The sequence below is a fragment of the Hemiscyllium ocellatum genome, chromosome 21 (genome assembly GCF_020745735.1).
Source record: "Hemiscyllium ocellatum isolate sHemOce1 chromosome 21, sHemOce1.pat.X.cur, whole genome shotgun sequence".
Lineage (NCBI taxonomy): Eukaryota > Metazoa > Chordata > Chondrichthyes > Orectolobiformes > Hemiscylliidae > Hemiscyllium > Hemiscyllium ocellatum.
The window spans coordinates 37,012,389-37,032,263 of NC_083421.1; the positions used below are offsets into that span (position 1 = coordinate 37,012,389).

Here is a 19,875-nt window from a genome sequence, read left to right on the forward strand (position 1 = left end):
GGTTTAGGGTGAGAGGGGAAAGATATAAAAGGGGCCTAAGGGGCAACCTTTTCACTCAGAGGGTGGTACGTGTATGGAATGAGCTGCCAGAGGAAGTGGTGGAGGCTGGTACAATTGCAACATTTAAAAGGCATTTAGCTGGGTTTATGAATAAGAAGGGTTTGAAGGGATATAAGCCGGGTGCTGGCAGGTGGGACTAGATTGGGTTGGGATATCTGATCGGCATGGACGGGTTGGACTGAAGGGTCTGATTCCATGCTGTACATCTCTATGACTCTATCTGCAGGCTACGTAAGGCCAGTGAAGGCAAAAAGAGATTCGTTTAGTTACTGAAATAGGAGCTCAAGGGCCAATGACAAATGCAACCATTTTCAGTAAAGATTTGTAATTAATTGGTATTGGTAAAATATTAATACATGCAGTTTTGAACAACAAATCATTTACACTTATTTCACAACATTCAACATCAACCCAGAGGTTATGCTTCCAATACAGTTTGTAGTTTTAAATTCAACCTCAACATTCAAAATAACAAATTATACTGTAAGTCAAAACATTAAGTTGCATAGTGGATCCAAGCCATTTGTTTAAGGAAACAGGACTTAAGTCTAACTCAACTGGCAGGATCAAAGTCTCCTACATGAGCTGATTCTGAGAATCTTGCTAATTAATGTTAGGTAGCTTCAAGTAGTTTTAGTGGACTTGAGCTGGCAGTTCAAAACCATCCCTAATTGTGATTCAGAGGCCACACAGACAGCCAAATGTTGCTGCTCATCTTCCTGAAATTGAAGCTCAGTACATCTCCCATACATCTGAAACCAGGACTGCTTGATTCCAATACTAGTCGGCAGAAATGAAATCATTGATGTTAATAAATTCCAAATTGCATAGAAAAGTTAGGTCCAAAGCAACTCATCCTGAACTACATTTCCCAGTCATGAAATAAACTGGGTGATTCTCACCCCACACCTATGTCTGTCAGCTTCAAATTTACAGACTGTGAAATTAATTCACACAACACTGCTCCACTGGTCTACCTTGCTTCCTTGGAGTCAGACAGCACCACGCATTTCTAACTCTAAGGCATCCCTCGTGTTTTTGCTTAACATTGGTGCATTCTTTGCATGCATACAAACATGATATGAAGAAAGAGTCAATAAGTTGGTGTTATATTCCTAAGGCAAAGAGAGGAATGTGACTGAGGTGTATAAAGTTCTGAGGGCGCACTGATAGAGTTGGTTAGAAGAAAGCTTTCCCTTTTGCACAGTGTTAATAAACAGAAGGTATAGTTTTAAAGGTAAGTAGATGGAAGGCTTGCAGAGGATTCAAGGATTTTTTTTTCACCTAGCAGATTGTGGAAATCTGGAACGCACTGTCCAAAAGGGTGGTAGAGGTGGAAACCTTCAAGACATTTAAGAACTATTAAGAACATTTGAAATGCCACTGCAAACAAGGCTGAAGCAGAAGCAGTGGAAATTGGGATTAGAATAGATGAATATTTGATGACCAGCATGGATAAGATGGGCCAAAGGGCCTCTTTTCATGCTGAACTGCTGCCATCTTGATATCATGCACCCCAATCTAATACAGCCAACTTTGGTATCCTGGTGCAAATGCAAGTTCTATCACATCCTAAATTGTCTACTCCTAAAAAGAACCTAAAGGAGTAAGCTGGGCCCCATAGCAGTGTTATTTAAAAGATCAGATACTTGAAGTAAAATTAATGGATTGTTTTCTATTGAGTAGTACCCAAATGTACTATTTCTGAAAGTGACTGCCTGCACCACAAGATGGCGTACAGGTAGTACTTTCTACTTAGTGTGCAATACTCACCAACAATTAGAAAACTAGAACAGCACAGTGGGGAGCCAGAATCTGCAGCGCAAATCATTCAGATGAGGCAGGTAGGTAGATTTTGTGTCTCAACCACTTTCAAATAAATGGGTGCAATAATATCATTGCAACTCATTAACCCTGCACTTTAAGTAAGGGCAAATGAACCTACATCCCTTCCATCTTGCATTAACTGTAACATTATTTTCGGTGTACTAAACAGTTGTTTGTGCCTATTACTATCACACTCTCAAACTCAACAGGCTTGGAGTGATGGCAAATAACATTTGTGCCACACAGCTGCCCATCAATGGCCAATTCCCTAAGACATGTAGAGGAACTACCTTTGCTGAATCTCCTACTTGCAACATCCTGGTAGATGCCACTGACCAGAAACTGAACCAGGCATATTAATACTTCAGCTACAAGAGCAAATTAAAGGCTAGGAATTGTGTGGGGAGTACCTCTGCTCTTCAATCTACAAAACCCTCCACAATGTATGAGTTAGGAAAATGATGGCATACTCTTCACTTGCCTAGATTAATGCAGTTCCAAAAACACTCAAGCAGCTCAGCACCATCCAGAACAAAATACCCTCCTTGATCAACATCCCATGCATCACCTTAACACATTATACAGCACAGATGCAGAATGGCAACTGTGAAACACCCTGTACATGATGCATTGCAGCAACTTGCAAAGACTCATTGTATCAGCCAAGAGAACCAAGGGTAACATTGGAAAATCACTAACTGCAACTTCCTCTCCAAGCCACTCAATGGCTGTGTTGGAAGTATGTTGCCATTTCCTTCATTGTTGCTGGGTCAAAATCCTCGAAAATCATTTGCTAAGAGAATTGTGGATGCAACCATACATAACAGAATGTAGCTGCTTCATAGGCAGCTCAACATCACCCTCTCAAAGGCAATTACAAATTAGCAAAAAGATATTGGCCTAGCGAGCAAAACTCAATTCACAATTTTTTTTTTACATGGCATTACCGGAGGTCATATTCCAGCTTAGTTTTGTTGAGAATTGTCACTAGAATAATTTTCCTCTACGTTGGTCCCCTTATTTGAAAGGGATGTAGTTGCACTGGAGGTATTTCAGAGGATGTTCATGAGATTAATTTCAAAGACGAGAGGTTTGTCTTATGGAGAGAGATTGAGCAGATTAGGCCTGTACTCTCTGGAGTTTAGAAGAGCAAGGATATCTAATCCAAGTCTATAAGATGGATTAACAAAATAGACATAGAAAGAAGGTTCCCTCAGGTGAGGCAATTTAGAACGAGGGGTCAGTTTTGGGATAAGGAGTAACAGATTTAAAACTGAGCTGAGGAGAAATTACTTCCCTCAAAGGGTCATGAATCCATGCAATTCAGTACTCCAGAGTGCAGTGGATGCTAGGTCATGAAGTGATTTTAGGAGGAAACAGATTTGTAAAAATAATAGATTGAAGGCTTTTGAGAGCAGACAGGAAAGTGGAGCTGAGGCCGAGATGAGATCAACACCCCACCATGGTCATTATCAAATGTTGGAGCATGGAGTAACTTAATTGCCTATTCCTGCTCCAAGTTCTTATGTTAAAAAAGGACTGCAGATATCATACGCATTTTTAAACTTAATCAAACATCTACAAACCATCCCAAACATTAATCTTCTACTAGGCAATCATTATGCACCAAAGCTATCAAAAGGAATTACAGGGCTAGTTGAAATAGCATGCAAATACAACAAAGATTTGTCCCATAGGTTCACAGATTGTTTTTTGTTGCCATGGTAGCTGTGAGAAGTCCTCAAGGTTGCTTGTCAGTGAATTATAACCATATCCATGTTCTGTCTGACAATTTCTTTAAACAGCTAAATAGAGACCCTGGAGATACAATGCATCTGCATTAGTAATGGATAACATGGAAGTGCTCATCAAGCCCATCGTGTCCAATAAGCTATAATGTAAAGCTTTTGAGTATGAAAGCATTCCGACTGTGTCTTGTATGAGGTGTGTGACATTGTAATTAAATATATTCTGATACATCGCTTCCTCTTGGAAACACACAAAGTAACCGGTTCATGGCATCTGACTATATGGTAACTGTCACACAAGACCAGTATATTTAATGATTGCTTAACTGAACAAAAACTAGTGTCAGTCTAAAAATGTCTGTCTACCATCAACAAGACATATGTCAATGCTATCATAGAATGCTGTTTACTTGGCTGGCTAAGTACAGCTCCAACAAAACTCAAATATTCAACATAATCCAGGACAAAGCAACCTGCTTGACTGGCACTTCACCTAACACTTTCAAACTTGCATTTCCTTCCTCACTGACACTGTGTATCACCTAAAGATGCATAGCAGTACTTCACTAAGGCTCCTCCAAAAGCACATCCTAAACCCAAGACCTCTATCAATTAAAAAGCCAAAGGCAGCAAATACATAGGAACACCACCTGCAATTCCACTCAAGCCACACAAGATGCTGACTTGTCAATCCTTCACCATCACCAGATCAAAACCTTGGAACTCCTTTCCAGATAGTCACGTTGGCGTTCCTCAGCTGTAATAACTACAGCAGTTCACCATCACCTTCTGTTGGGGATTTAAATTTTCAATAGCCAGAAAAGTTCACATCCCACAAACAAATAAAAAAAATCCCAAGAAAGCACTTCTAATGGTCATCAGCAAGGAGTTAATAAGAATGCACAAACAGAAGACCAACAGTACTGAACAAGTCAGCAGATTCTCTTCTTTGGATTCTAGGTCTGAGATAAGCAGACTTTCTTAAGTTTAGATATTTGGAGATATTTTCTAAAATTGGTGATGCTTAGCATTTATGGGAATTGGAATTTCTTTGGCAGCCTTTGCACAAAATATGGAAGAGAGGCCTCCAAATTAATTTAATTTGGGACCCAAGAACCACCAGAGACTTTAATCCATTAGTTTACATCCAAAAGCACAGTACTATAAACAGGTGCACCATTCAGGTTCAGGTTTAATTTACAGGGAAAGTACAAGAAATTACTGAACACTGAAAGTTATCTTTCACTTTCAGCCTAACCTTGTGATCTGCCAGTGCACCTGCCTTCAAGAGGTATTTAACTGCTTCAAGTTGATTGTTCTCTGCTGCTTCCATCAGTGGGGTCCTCTGATCATCATCACAAGTATCGAGATTGGCACCAGCCTGAAAAAGAGGCCAACTTTGTGATACAAATTGCAACAATGTTTCATTCTGAACAAAACTTTCAATTGTTATTAGTGAAAACAATAATCAGAATTACAACTAAGTTATTCATTGGATTCATCCTTCGCTCACTCAACTCTTTGCAACAATGTATTTTTACATTAAAATAGATGTAAAGAATAAATTAAAACAAGAATCACCACATAGATTGCAACGATTCAAGGTGAAATATCACCACCCTCTCATGAGCAAACCAGGAAGAACAATAAATGTTATCTTTGCTCACAAGGTGAATAGTTCAGTTTTTTTTAAATTGAGAACATGAACAAATTGTTGGAGAAACTCAGTAGGTGAAGCAGCACCTGTACAGAAAAAAAATTGTTTAACTGCTCTCTTTACAAAGCTGCTGCCAGACCTGTTGAGTTTCTCCAGAAATTGTAGTTTTTGTTTCAGATTTCCAGTATTCGCAGTTCTTTGCATTATCGTTTACAATATTATAGGCTTGGCTGTAATGCTGAATGGATATAGTAATGCTTAAAAGACATTTGGAAAGTTCATGAATAAGAAATGGAGGGAAATGGGCCAAGATCAAGCAGGTGGGACTAGTTTAGTTTGGGATTATGGTCAGCATGGACTGAAGGGTCTGTTTCCATACTATATGACTCTATGATTATGAATTTATGGAGGTGGTTTTTCCCTTTCTTTTATTGCAGAATTATCCAGGTGGAACACACACAAGCTATAAGGAAAACGACAAGGATTGAAAATTAACAAAATAAAACCATTTTAACCTGTACAAGCATATGGCAAATTTCCACGTGGCCTATCTCAGCAGCTGCATGGAGAGGTGTCCGCTTATTCTGGTGCTCAGCTCTAAAGTTAGGATCAATCCCATCAACTAGAGAAAAGATGATCAGAAAAAAATAAGTACTCAGATAAATTTCTGTGTTCCTATGGTCTCAATTTATGGCCATTAATAGACCAGTACATTATAAAAGTAAAGATATCAAAGTGATTGCTATTCCCAGCTATAAGTTGGAGATGCAAGAAAATAAAGCAGGAAATTGGCTTTTCAGCCGATAAATCCCACTTCTTTAGAGCTGATGTGCACAAGACCCTTCATTTTAAATATGTTTCATTTTTATATCCCAAATTTAGTGAGATGAAACTTACCCAGCATTAAAAGCACTTTCTGCATCTCTCCTTGCTTAGCAGATAAATATAACTGCTTTGGGTGAAAACGCAGCTTCTTGGGTCTATATGAACAAAAATTAAACTTCATTAAAAAAAAATGCAGCACCATCAATTTTTTTTTTCATGAGGAGGAGAAGTATGGACAATATGGCAACCTATACTGTGAAACCCAACATACACTCGCAAAGTAGCAGAGGATACATTTTGGTCCTAATTTCCCAAAGCTGAGCTCCCAATCTAAAGCATAATAAAAGAAATATAAAGGAGAATTCAGAATCCACTGCTAGTCTGTTGCTTTGTTCGTAGGTTTTTGTTATCCAACTTACAATCAGCTCCACAACCAAAAGTTGACAGCCTATTAACTCCTAAGGACATGATGACTGACAATAGTCCCCAATTTCTCACCATAGAGCCATGCATCTAGCCAATAGGAAACCACAGATAAACAACATTTCCTTCATCCTTCCTAGACCAGTGACATTCCAAATATTAGGATTCCAATCAGATTTTGAATCCCCTTAATAAACTCAATAGAGCCATAAAATCAAATTCAGAGATTTTCCTGCACGCTTAGTGCCATGTTCAGAATTTTTATTCACTAAGCTAACAAAAGATGCATCAAAATGTTAGGCTATTAACATAATGGAAGTCATCTGCATCTTGCAGGATACAATGACCAAAACCTTTCAAGTCAACAGGAATGGAATGGCAATCTCCAATGTAGACTGTACTCGCATTTCTTTCCACAGAACGTTGAGACTTCGTGTTCAGCGGACGGCACTGCCATTCAGGAAGATACTTATGAGGGATGGTAATAAGGTACACAATCACCAAGACCTCATAGCCCTTTTATCAGCAGCATCAAGCACATTGCCTAAGGTCCAACAGGCTTGTAGTATTATGGACAGGTTTTAAAGTCCTCAGCTATATAAAAGCAGGGAGGTACTTCTGAGACTCTATAAGGCTTTAGTCAGACCACTGGAGTATTGTGTGCAGTTTTGGGCCTCATATCTCAGCAAGTATACACTGGCCTGGACTATGTTCAGAGATGGTTCATGAGAATTGTCCCAGGATTGAAAATCTTAACATATGAGGGACGTTTGAGGACTCTGGGTCTATACTCTGACTTTAGAAGTTTGAGGGAAAATCTAATTGAAGCTTACGGAATACTAAATGGCCTGGACAAGTGGATGTTGGGAAAATATTTTCATTGGTAGGAGAGACTAAGACACGAGGGCACGGCCTGAGTAAAGTAAAGACCTTTTAGAATAGAGATAAGGACAAACTTCTTTAGCCAGAGAGTGGCTATACTATGGATTTCATTGCCACAGAAGGCTGTGGAGGCCAGGTCATTGTATTTTAAGACAGAGAGATGGATTCTTGATTGACAAGGGTATCAAGGATTACAGGGAGAATGGGATTGAGAAACGTATCAACCATGATTGAATGGCACAGCAGACTCAATGGGTTGAATGGCCTAATTCCTGCCTTATGGTCTTTAACTACTTTTTTTAACTACTTTTAATCTTTCAAACCTTTTAGGCTGCTTTTATGAATTTGCATAACCTTTAAGTAAATGTGCAACATCGCGTCATGAATTTAAAAAACATACTTCAAATTAAATAAATGGTAAAAAGTGTATTAAATTAATTGCATTTTTAAATTATTTCTCTGCACAATAGATTGAAAGTAGACAGCAGCTGTTTTCACACGCAATAGATCTCAGAGCACATTGATTTTGTTTGGCATTACTGAAGAGACGAGGCTTGCACAAGGGCTAATTACATGGTGATTGTTTCAGAGTGGGAAGTAGAGGTATGGCTGTGGCTGGGTGGGATGGAGCATGGGTGCTGAGTCAAGGGTTAAGGTGGGGGAATATGAGTGGAAGGATGGATGAAGGTTTGTTAATTGTTTCGCAAGTCTACTTCGAAATGAATTTTGAATCCCCTTACAAATACTGCTCTGGTCTTAATCACTCTCAGGGTCCTCCACCTATGAATAGCAGCATGACATCCTGAAATAAATTTCTGGGCAAGTTAAAGCATTTATTTCAGGTATAAAGAGCAGGATCAGTGTTAGACAAAGCCATAGAAAGGTCTGAGCTTCCCAGCTTTGCCCATCAGAAGTCTCAGGTATTTACTGCACAACTTTGATGGTGCCATCATGCAACAGTGCTGAATACCTCAAAGTTCGCGACAATATTAATCTTAAGGTGTAAGTCACTGCAACCTAACTTGAAAAATTGAGGATTTTGTTTTGCATTTATTGATTTTTTTTAACCCCTTACCCGGCGAAGACGAGTTAACTTGTCCTCACCCAATGTGTCTTTTTCAGAGTGCAAAGAGTAAACTCGTCCAAAACATATAATTTCAAAAACAGCCACGAACGAGGATATACGTCAATTCTCAGCATTTCTGGGCCTTTCTCAGCTAGAAATGAGTATACTCAGTGACTCATACGTCTGGTAGCTGTGTCTCTTCCGCCTCAGGCATTGCAAGAAGCGTCGACGCTCCGCTTTTGGGTACATACTGTCATTCGTTTTTTTTTACAAATTACGCCCAATTGTCGAGCTCAGAAGATGATAATGAGTATGAACCTTCTATTAGAAGCTTGGATACATCAGATGAGAGTGCAAGCATTAAAAATACTATAAAATAAAGCAATACAAAAATTCGTCTGAAAATGAAACGTTTTCTCCAAAAAAAGTCGCCGGGGAAGGGGTTAATGAGCAAACCTATGGAAGTCAAACAATTGATGCTTGTTGAAATAAATTAGAGAAACTCATCAGTTATCCTCAACTTGCAGATTCCAGCTATGTCAAAAGAACAGGATCATGCCAGTTCCCTAGATGAAAGTGCAGGATAGACATGCGAGAGGACTACATCATATCAACCTGCAAAAGCTTAGATTTTCAGTTAGCGTTGACAATGCTCTGCCTGAAGGAATGGAGTCCACAGAAGGTTAAGAGAAAGCAAATATATTAACTCCAAAAATTCTGATGTGAAGTTAACTTTTTTCAAATTTTTATTTTTACTAATCCAATGGTTTGAAAAGAAATGGCTCTTAATTAATCCTTTTTATGTTGTATTCATTTATTTTTTAATGCTTACCTCTCTGTATCAAGTGCAATAAGAATGCTTTCCATGGTCTCTTTCCCAGGGCCAGTTGGCAGTCCTGTAGTTGACATGACTGCTCCCGATTTCAACGTAGTGGAAAAGCTAGAGGTATCTGAACTATCAGCTACTTTGGAGATAGCACTCTCAGGCTTGCTTTCCATTGACATTCTTATCCGAGCACTGCTACAAAGATTGTTTGAAAATTACATAAGCTGACAAAAGTTAATTAAGGTTCCAAAGATCATTCACTCATTAACTGAAACTTCTACCATTCAAGTTATAAATGAACTTAACGTTAAAGTGAACTAATTAGCTTATTCACACAAAAAAAATTTACTTCATGAACATGCCTCATAATTACAAATAGACTTCAAGGTAAAATTTGATTTCTTTAGTAAAGAAAGTATTTTTAATATAGACCTATCCACTAATCTTCAAGACAACCAAATAATCATCATTCTCCCACTATTTTTATTTCCAGAAAGTGACAAATCAATTACAGCAAAACTAACTATGCATTACATTGAACAAGGCTCTCATTAAAACCTTGAAGTAGCCAAGCCAAGTAATCTGCTGATAAAAGCAAGAAATTGATTAATTCAAAATTAATAGAATATCTAAGATACAGAAGACAAAATAACTCACATTAATGGATCTTAATAGAGAAAAGCAAACCTAAACATTTCCCAGGTGCATAATAAACCATCATATTAAAATGGAAGTAAGTTGCTAAAATTAAGTCTTGCAAAATGAGTGAATGGCATACACATTGGTTTTATCCTCAGTCCAGGAATTATACCAGAACAAAGGTTGGATATGAACATGCTCCTCAATGACACAAGTCAATAATCTGCATATAGATGTAGAAATATAGCAAATAGGACTAGGGGTAGGCCATTTGGCCCAGCAAGCCTCCTTCACCATTCAACATGCTCATGGCTGATCCTCTATCCGAATGTCACACTCACACTCCCTCCCCATACTGCTTGACACCTTTAGCTTCTATAAATCTACTTTATTCATAAATATATTCAGAGATTTTGCCTCCACAGCCTTCTGTGGCATAGAACTCCACAGATTCACTATCTCTTAGTGAACAAATCTGTCCTCATCTCAGTCCAAAATGGCTTATGACACCTCGTTCTGGACTCTCCTTGGCCAAGGGAAACATGTCTTGCATTCAGTCTTTCTAGCCCTGTCAAAATTTTATAAGTTTGAATGAGAACCCTTCTCATTCCTATAAATTTCAGTAAATATAAGCCTTGTCAATCCTCTTGGTATAGACCTGCTACCACAGTCTGGTGATTCTTCACTGCACTCCCTCTATGACAAACACATCTTCTATTAGGTAAGTAAAATAAAACTGCACACAACACTTCTAAGAACCTGTTCATATGTAGGAAGATTTCCTTGCTTCTGTACTCAACGCATGATGCAATGAAGGCCAACACAGCTACATCTGCATGCTGGCTTTCAGTGACTGGTGTACAGGAAACCCATTTCCAAATCTGTCACCAATTACTTTACTATTCTGCTTTTCCAACTAAAGTGGAAAACTTCACATTTATCCAAATAAGGCATCAGCATGCATTTGCCCACTCACTCAATTTAGATAAATCGGCTTTAAGCTTCTTTACATCTCCCTCATCATTCAAACTCCCACTCAAAAAGACCTATTTATATGTAAATCTATACCAGCATATTACCACCAATCCAACATGCCCTGGATTTTGCATAATAAACTCTTCAATGGAACCTTAGTCAAAACTTTGTGAAAATACACATCATCCATACATAATAACCATCTATTCTACTTCTACTGGTTATGATCTCAAAGATCTCCAGCAAGTTTATCAAAAACAGTATTCTTCTTTAAAAAGTCCATGTTGATTTTGTATAAGCCCTTTGGTACTTTCTAAGTGACCTGTTACCACATTCTTTACAGCAGACTTCAGCAATTTCCCCACTAATGATGGTTAGTTGGTGGGTAAACAAAAGTTAAAAAGAACACACCATGGACTTTATTAAGAATTTTCAAACGGAATTTGTCTGTGTTCGAAGTCTTATAGTTAAACTCGAACTTGAGATTCTTTTAAAAATAAAAGTCAACAGTATTCATCAAGCTTTTCTCATCATCCAAATGTGCAAGATATAAAAAGATTCCAAATGCTTGCAATTCGTTCAGTAAGAGCATGACCATCCAAACAAAGATGGCCTACCTTGATGTAGTGGTATCTGCTTTTCCATTCACGACACCAATCTTCTCCTGTGCTGGGAGGGGTACCATAGAGGTAGTGTCTGCTTTTGCAATGGTAACTTCTTTTGCTTGAATAGTATCTTCACCACAATGTGGACAGAAAGACAATCCATTCATATGAGATGCACAATTCTTGTGAAAGCGATGTGAGATGGTACTATCGGGCTGACATTCCATGAAGGTCCCCTGGAACGACCACAAATTTAATACATGCTTGTCATAACGAGTAAGCATTTAAAGTCAATTTTTTTTCACACTATTCTGACCATTCATGATGCGAAATGAGTGAATGAGCTCACAGCGGTCTGCTTATAGACCTCTATATACAAACAGAATGTTAAATGACAAAACTTGTGAAAATTACAAATGTTCGTAACTTCTCAACATGAGACACAACGTTCCCTAGTGCTTCTTTAACCAATTACAAATAAAGCAGAGAACTGATTAGACAAGAACTTAATTTTGAAATCAGGTTGCCCCAGTGTTATTAAAATATCAACTTGACTTATTCTGCTGCACTGTTAGAGGATCACCTTCATAGTTTAAAAAAAATCAAAATTCAATTATTTGTTAAAATGGAGCCTGAATATTGTAAGCTGGTCAATAGACATAAGATAGTTTCATTTTAGTAATAAACATATTCCTTCGTACCTTTTATGAAAAGATGCAATTTAAGTATAGTTGAGATTGCAACCGCCCCACTCTCGTGTTTCCAGGTAAATTAATATGTGAATTTTATGAGAAAGAAGAATCAAAAGTTAATAAAAATAAAATCATATTTCCTCCTCCCTCATTCTCCCCTAAATATGAAGGAATTTAATTCCTATTAATGTATCTAAAGAACATAATCCAAAAATAATAAATATGCTGTATAAAAATGGATCTTAACAGTTGAAGAGCAATAAATAGCTTTGCTATTTCTGCCACTGTACATCCAATTCACTCAACTCCATCCCTAAACCTCCATGCTATCTGCTGGGTAATTAAGAAACTTCCAACATACAAGAATCCTCAAGCTAAAATGTTCATTGATTGTAGTGTTCAAAAATGCAGAAGTTCTTTGTTTCTTAATTTGAGAGGGATACTAGTGTTCAAAGTGCTCGCAAAATTGCCTGAAAAAAAGCTCCAAGTTTTACACACTTTCTGATTATGAATTATGAACCTACATTATCACAGTGACCTTTTGGATCACAAGTTAGCCTGAAATTGGAAACAGATCAATTATCTCACATATTACAAAACACTTCTGCATCTTCGCCTGACGTTAGACACATGGTCGAAATTTTATCAGGAGCTTAAACAATGTGAGCTTTGTTGAGAGGGCAGCACTGTGGCTCAGTAGTTAGCACTGCTGTCTCACAGCACCAGGGTTCCAGGTTCGATTCCAACCTCGAGCGGCTGTCTGTGTGGAGTTTGCACATTCTCCCCGTATCCGCGTGGGTTTCCTCCAGGTGCTCCTGTTTCCTCCCACAGTCACAAAGATGTGCCAGTTGGGTGAATGGGCCATGCTAAATTGCCCATAATGTTAGGTGCATTAGTCAGGGGTAAATATAGGTTAGGGGAATGGGTCTGGGAGGATTGCTCTTCAGAGGGTCTTGTTAGGCTAAATGAAGTGGCTGGGATGGTTAAGCACAAGGAAGGGAAGACGTAGCAGGCAATAGTGAGATTAGTACATCACGAGTCTTAGTGTAAAATGGATATAGTAGCAGCGACCGAGTGACGGTCAGATATTGGAAAGACAAGTGAAATTGTTCATTTTCTTCTTCCTACAGTGCTGTGGATTCCTCCAGACGACAGACTGCACTAACCCAAATGACGACAACCTCAGACGAGACTGACTCTGGTCTTCTAGCCTCCACTGCTGGTTCTGGGAGGAAAGAATGCCCCAATTCTGCAGCACCCCACCCAGAAGTGGAGTGCCAATTTTCCCTTCTCTACCATATTCATAGTAAATATCGAGTACCGTGCACGCAGAATCAGACTAACAATGCGTGACTAGGTGAACAGTGACTTTTAAAGATAGCACCAACACCAGGGATACCATCCCACTCCAGGATATCCCAACAATGGTAGATTGTTCCAGATATGGAGAGCAGCAGAATCAAGCTAGAATCAGATAAGAGGGGCACCAGAGGGAGGGAAGTAGGTAGGTAGGTAGTAGGTAATGAGCAAAGTTTGTTAAAGTGTGGCAAGAAAACCCACTCGTCCTGGAGAGAAACCCTCCGCAAAATGCAGCAAAATTGACACTTAGCCAAAAGGCAAGATTCAGCCCATTATTTTAGTTTTATTGTCAAAAATCAAAGTATGCAATCAATATTTTGCATCTTAATAGTTGTGTATATATAAGGAATGCACTACACTTACAGCAGTGCAGAAGTATCCACAGCCTGGGCAACACTGATGTTTAACCATTCGGGATCTGTGGTCCTCACATAATACCATTAGCTGCACCTTATTGGAGGGTCGCATCATCTCTTCTTTAATCACGCTGTTAATACAGCTACTTAGCTGAAAGAAATATTTAGTCAAATTAGAGCTATTAATTTATTGATTTTGGACCCATGAACTATCTTTCCCAAATTTTTACCATATTTTAACTCTGATTTGTATGCACAGTACCTGCATTCTATCAAATGGGAGTCCTGAAGGAATGCTGCACTTTTGCTTTGAACTGAGGAACTGACCTTCAGATGAATGGAAGAGATCAAATGGCAAAGTTTTGAAAAAGAAGAATTTTCTCCAGTGTCCTGATCAACATATCTCTCAACTACAACCACTAAAATAGATTGCCTGTTTTGGCATCTCATTGATAATTCTGGGACCTTGCTGTGTGCATACTGACTGCTGTATTAATTATATTACAGCTTTAATTACACTTCTAAAATACCTTAATAACTGCATTACAATTTAGAATTTCTGGAATTTGTGCAAGGTGCTTTGTAAATGTGCAACTTTGATTTATTTTTCTTTTGTTCTGCTCAGTGGATTAAACTACAGAAACACAGGAATAAAGAGCAGGAGTAGGCAATTCAGCCCTTCAAATTTGCTCTGCCATTTAACATGATCATAGCTGATCTTATCCACAACTCAACTCCACTTTCCTGCCTGCTCCCCACAGCCTTTATCTCACTGTTCATCACAAACATTTGTTTCTATCTCAAAGCGGTTGATCAATTCTGCCTCCAATGCACTCTGGGAAATAGTTTCTCCTGATTTCAGTTCTGAACCTACCACCTTTCACTCGATATCCATGACCTCTTGTACGAGACTGAACAGATGTTCCCTCTTGTGGGACAATGTCCACCTTATCATTTCCTTTTGGCATTTTATATACCTCAATCTGATCTCCTTCATTCTTCTGAATGCCAGTGAGTACTAGTCAAGTGAATCAACTGCTTGTTGTACAACAGCCATTCATTTGTGAATTCAACATGGTGAACCTCTTCTGAACCGCCTCCGCTGCCACCATATCCATCCTCAAGTGAGACGACCAAAACTGAACACAAAATTCCATGTGTGGTCTCACCAACGTCTTATATAATTGTAACAATGTTCTTTGTTTTCATTATTCATTCCTCTTGCAACAAATGCCAGGATTCCACATGCACTTATTATATACTACACCTACATACCCAATTTCTGCAATTCATGCACAAAGATGCCTAGAACACTCTGCACTAATGTACTTTGAATTTGCTTCCCATTTAAGTCATAATTTGTCCTCACATTTTTTTGGTCAAAATGGACAACCTCACATTTATCCACATTAAACTCCATTCTCCTAGCTTATCAATATTCATCTGTAAGCTCTATCTCTCATCACGGGCTACTTTCTTACTTATTTTAGTATCACCCATAGACTTTGCTGTTTTGCTCCGTCTCTGCTTGCAGATCATTTATACAAACTGTAAACACTTGAAGTCCAAGAACTGAACCTTGCAATACCTCGCTAGTTACTGTTTGCGACTCAGCGAAGGACCCATTCATCTTGACCCTCTGCTTTCTATCAGTGAGCCAGTCCTCTATCCAAGCCAACAGTCTACCTTTAACCCTCTGAGATCTAACCTTCTGGATCAGTCTTTTATGCAGCACCTTGTCAAATGCCTTGTGGAAGTCTAAATATACCACATCCACTGGATCCCCCAATATCCATCCTGGTGGTTACATCTTCTAAGAACTCCAACAAGTTTGTTCAACACAACCTGTCTTTCATCAAACTGTGCCAGCACTTGTGAATTGAGCTTTGTTTTTTTTAAAGTGTTCAGTTATCTCCTCCTGTATGATTGATTCCAGAAACGTCCCCCCCCAAGAGGTCAAACGAACTGGCCCATAATTTTACATTTTCTGCCTATGTCATAAACCACCAAAGAGAGGCAAACGCACAAGTTGAAAACTTAATTCTGATAAATATCGATCAGTTAAAAGTACACAGGGCCAAAATGTTCTCTGCATGCCTAAAGTAACAAAACAAAAATCCTATTTATGATAGTTCCTTCAATCCTTTTTCTATTGTGCTACTTAAAAACCTGTTAGTTATTTTTGTTGGAGACCCACTATGTACTATATTTGCTGTCTATAAATAAAAGCCTGCAAGTGAATGCATGCTAAACTACAATATTTTCCCAATCAAGTTTTGACATGAAACACTGAATTTGTAAACCAGTTCCACTCAAGTTAAATTTAATGTGCTACCTTAAATATTTTAAGTTCACTGCCCTTTGAGACTCAACATTAAAGGGGATTCAATCCAACATGCCATTTAGATGAGCACACTTTGGAATGACTGAAAATAAACAAATGGGATTTGATCAAAAATGCACCCAATCATGATCAAACCTGCTACAACATGGTGCACTTTTATGTTTACAAAGTCTACATGTGTAGGTAACGTTCCAAAGAACAAACTGCAACAAATACTTATTTTTAAAAAGAATTTCATATTAGGAGAACATGCAGATGTTAAAGATATGGCGCTATATTTTACAAATCAATAACCAATATACAACCACACATTTCCTTTCATTAAATTTAAACCTTTAATGAGGCTCCAGAAATATGACCAAGTAAAATAAATACTTATTCTGTCAGAGTATGTTTATATACTGTTCTTTAAGCTATTAGATTTATAATTTTCGTTGCTATTTGTTTATTTGTTTCATGGAGCATGGGGGTTACCATATTCAAAAGTTATATTTGAATGCAATTCAGACATTATGAGAAGAACAAACATTCAGTGTATGTCCACCTATGTGATCACTTTCCCAAACTTGTGCCAAATGCATCTTACATTATTTTTAATTTCAAAAATATACTTTATTCATAATTTTTTTTATTATACATTAACTCAAAAGCAGCTCGGTCCTGCACACCTGCATATCAAGTCAAGTGCTTCTTACCTCTTCATCTATATTCTCAGTGGCCATACACTTATTGTTAGCCAGTTTAACAATCTCTTGGCTTTTTGGTGTTTCCATCCGACAACTACAAAGAGGTAACTCCTGTAGCTTATCTAGTTCCACTGAATCGGAGCTTTGGGAAATGCCTACAAAGAATAATATTAAAAGTTATACCAACACTTTTTTAGTAAGAATACACAGAAGCGAACACTGTTGCTAACATTTATGCAAATCATGTAAAATGTGATTGGATTAAAGTCTCCAAGAATGTACATTGTGCAAATGCTTCCACCTGTCAAATTAAATTTCCGTATTCCGTGCTTAAGAAATAATTCCTATTTTACAAAACTTTTTAACACTTTAAAAATCTACAAAGCAACTTTACCTGTAGATTGTGAAGAGAATAGGCCACCTGCAGGCAGATTCAATGAGCTAAGAGGCATCTCAGTATACTCATTATTATCTAACAGAGCTGCAGTCTCTGTTTCAGCACCTATAAATAATGAAGTTCGCAGTCAGATGTTTATAAAGTACGTCAATCTTACGAAAGCCTGATTTTGGATGCTGGTTCTACAAGATCTACATTTTATTATAATTAAATGTTTCTAAACATTTTATCACCTAGAACATTTGCTTTCTCCAAATGCTGTTTTAACAGGTCTTAACATTTGAGTGAGGGCTGGAATTCAGGACTAATGATTAAAAAGCTTGAGATTAGTTTCTTATGTTTCAATTTTCTACTGTTTTTTTAAAACTGACATTAGAACAGTACAGCTTATGACAGACACCTGGTTCTACCAACGTTAACTGCATTCATAATGAGATGTCAGTCCATTCATAGTCAATAAGCATTTTTTGTAAATGATAACACTTCATGAAGCAGGCAGATTTTTCAGGCCTTCACTGAAATGTGAGCCTAACTAAAACTAAACCCAGGAAAAGGCAGCAATTCTGTATCATCACTGCTATGCTTGCAGACATGGTGCGCGAGGAGTGCCGTTCAGGTATGTTGGTACAGAGACAGTGTGCTTGGTACTTAGTATCTGCATAGCACAAGCATTAGGCTGATAAAAAGATAAGTTTAGAGTAAACACCTAAAGTTCAGAGGTAATTTTCCAAACATTGTTCACTTCTGTGGGCATAAGTAGTCTCTAAACTTCAGTAACAATTTATTTTTATTTTAAAGCTAATTAAATACAGTGCCAAGATGGGAACAATGCCATCAATAAGACTAATGGGAACTTTCTGAATTCAGCCATGTCTGAAAGCCAATATTTAGAATCAAAAATCAAGCTAATTCATGAAGACCATTATTGCATAGGCATGCGTCACTACACTGTTTATGAGCTGCTGTTCATAAAGGCTGCTGCCACTGTTCTCTAAGTATAAGAGGTCTGCTATGTTGTCTGTTAGAGGAAATCATTTGCCAGCTTAACAAAAGGAGAATCTTGTCATTAACATTTCATTGCATGTTGGCAATTACTTACAGCTTACATTGATATGATAGTCAAAATTCCAGAGACTTTAAGGTGGGCCACATGTCAGGTCCAAATCCTTCAAGACCCTAAACTGTTATGCCCACAAATCCAAATTATGTCACCCTGGTGGGTACTGCTTATGGCATTCTTCACTATTACCTCTTTCAAATCCATGCATATCATCTCTGAAGGGTCACTGAACCTGAAATGTCGACTCTGCTTTCTCTTCACAGATGCTGCCCAGACCTACTTAGCTTCTTCAGTAATTTGTTTTTGTTCCAGAATTCCAGCATCCACAGTTCTTTGTTTTTGGTACATCTCTTCCCAAGCTTTTATTTTAATCATACATTTATATGTTGCTGACAGGCGTCTTTTTACTGCTACTATATTCTTCTTCTCACTCTATTGAATTTGTAAAGTCAATCTGGAAGGTTTACCATTTTCTTGGAAAATGATCTCTTTAGACTTGCAAGAGTGGTTGTCACCGAGTGGAAAACCAGTGTCTTTTGATTTTCTTTCTGATGACCTGCAGTCTGCAGGTCCCTTGTAAGATCATGCTCGTCACTGGATTCATGCTCGACAATCAGTGATGGATGATTAACTTGCAGTGGGATAAGGTCCCTGTGGTTCCTTCGTCGCACCTCTCTGGCATTACAAGTAATATACAAATCTCATTGACTGAAGCTCCTTAGATAACTGTACCTTTTCTGTTCAGATCCCTGATACACATTTGTCTACCTGTCGCAATTATGACAACTACTTTGTAATACTTATTTTAGAGTGTGCCCTGCTGCATCATGACCCACACAACTGGGTTAAAGAAGTAGAAAATCCACAGCAGAAGAAAAGCCAAGTGTTTCTTTTGGCAAGCTAATATTTGTATCAGTGGTCATCTCAAATTTTACTAGGGTGAATGGTACAATATTATCTCATAATGAGTCATGATAGTGTACAGAAGATAGTTAATAGTTGTCCTTACATTATTGTGATTTGGAGTCACATGTAGACGATAACAGGTAAGGATAGCAGATTTCCCTTGCTAAAAGGACATTAGTGAACTAAGTGACTTTTACAATGATTTCATGATTATTCAATTACCTTTTATTTCCAGATTTATTATTTGAATTAAATTTTCACCAATTCTGGAGCACAAACTTGCCTCTTAGTTACAAGACTAGTGACATTACCATGACATCACCAGCTCCCCTGCAACACTTCAATCATTTGGATCACTGAGGACATTCCTGGTTAAAGGAACTCTAAGTTCTGCTGTTTAACCTCTTCCATCTTTTATATAAGACTGAAGGCAAAACATATCTTCCTACTCAAAGCTGAGAGCTCATTTGTGAGTCATGCACTGGTTTTGTAACATTTAGTATCTCCCATACATTGAGGAGTTGCTGAAATTTAGTCTGAAA

At 38.0% G+C, this 19,875-nt stretch overlaps 1 protein-coding gene across 9 annotated transcripts in view; it reads right to left on the reverse strand.

The window, feature by feature from the left end:
• The window catches only part of LOC132825820 (histone-lysine N-methyltransferase EHMT1-like), a 190,521-nt gene that overhangs the window by 41,665 nt on the left and 128,981 nt on the right, over nt 1-19,875 (reverse strand). For 7 of the 9 annotated variants that reach the window (XM_060841331.1, XM_060841337.1, XM_060841336.1 and 4 more), the window contains exons 9-16: nt 17,365-17,472; nt 16,980-17,125; nt 13,948-14,091; nt 11,546-11,769; nt 9,321-9,509; nt 6,190-6,272; nt 5,808-5,914; nt 4,894-5,016 (exon numbers count right to left, since the gene is read on the reverse strand). In XM_060841331.1, the coding sequence (XP_060697314.1) occupies nt 4,894-5,016; nt 5,808-5,914; nt 6,190-6,272; nt 9,321-9,509; nt 11,546-11,769; nt 13,948-14,091; nt 16,980-17,125; nt 17,365-17,472 (1,124 nt within the window). The remainder of the gene's footprint in view (nt 1-4,893; nt 5,017-5,807; nt 5,915-6,189; nt 6,273-9,320; nt 9,510-11,545; nt 11,770-13,947; nt 14,092-16,979; nt 17,126-17,364; nt 17,473-19,875) is intronic. The other 2 variants (XM_060841338.1, XM_060841330.1) reach the window with 1 other exon arrangement.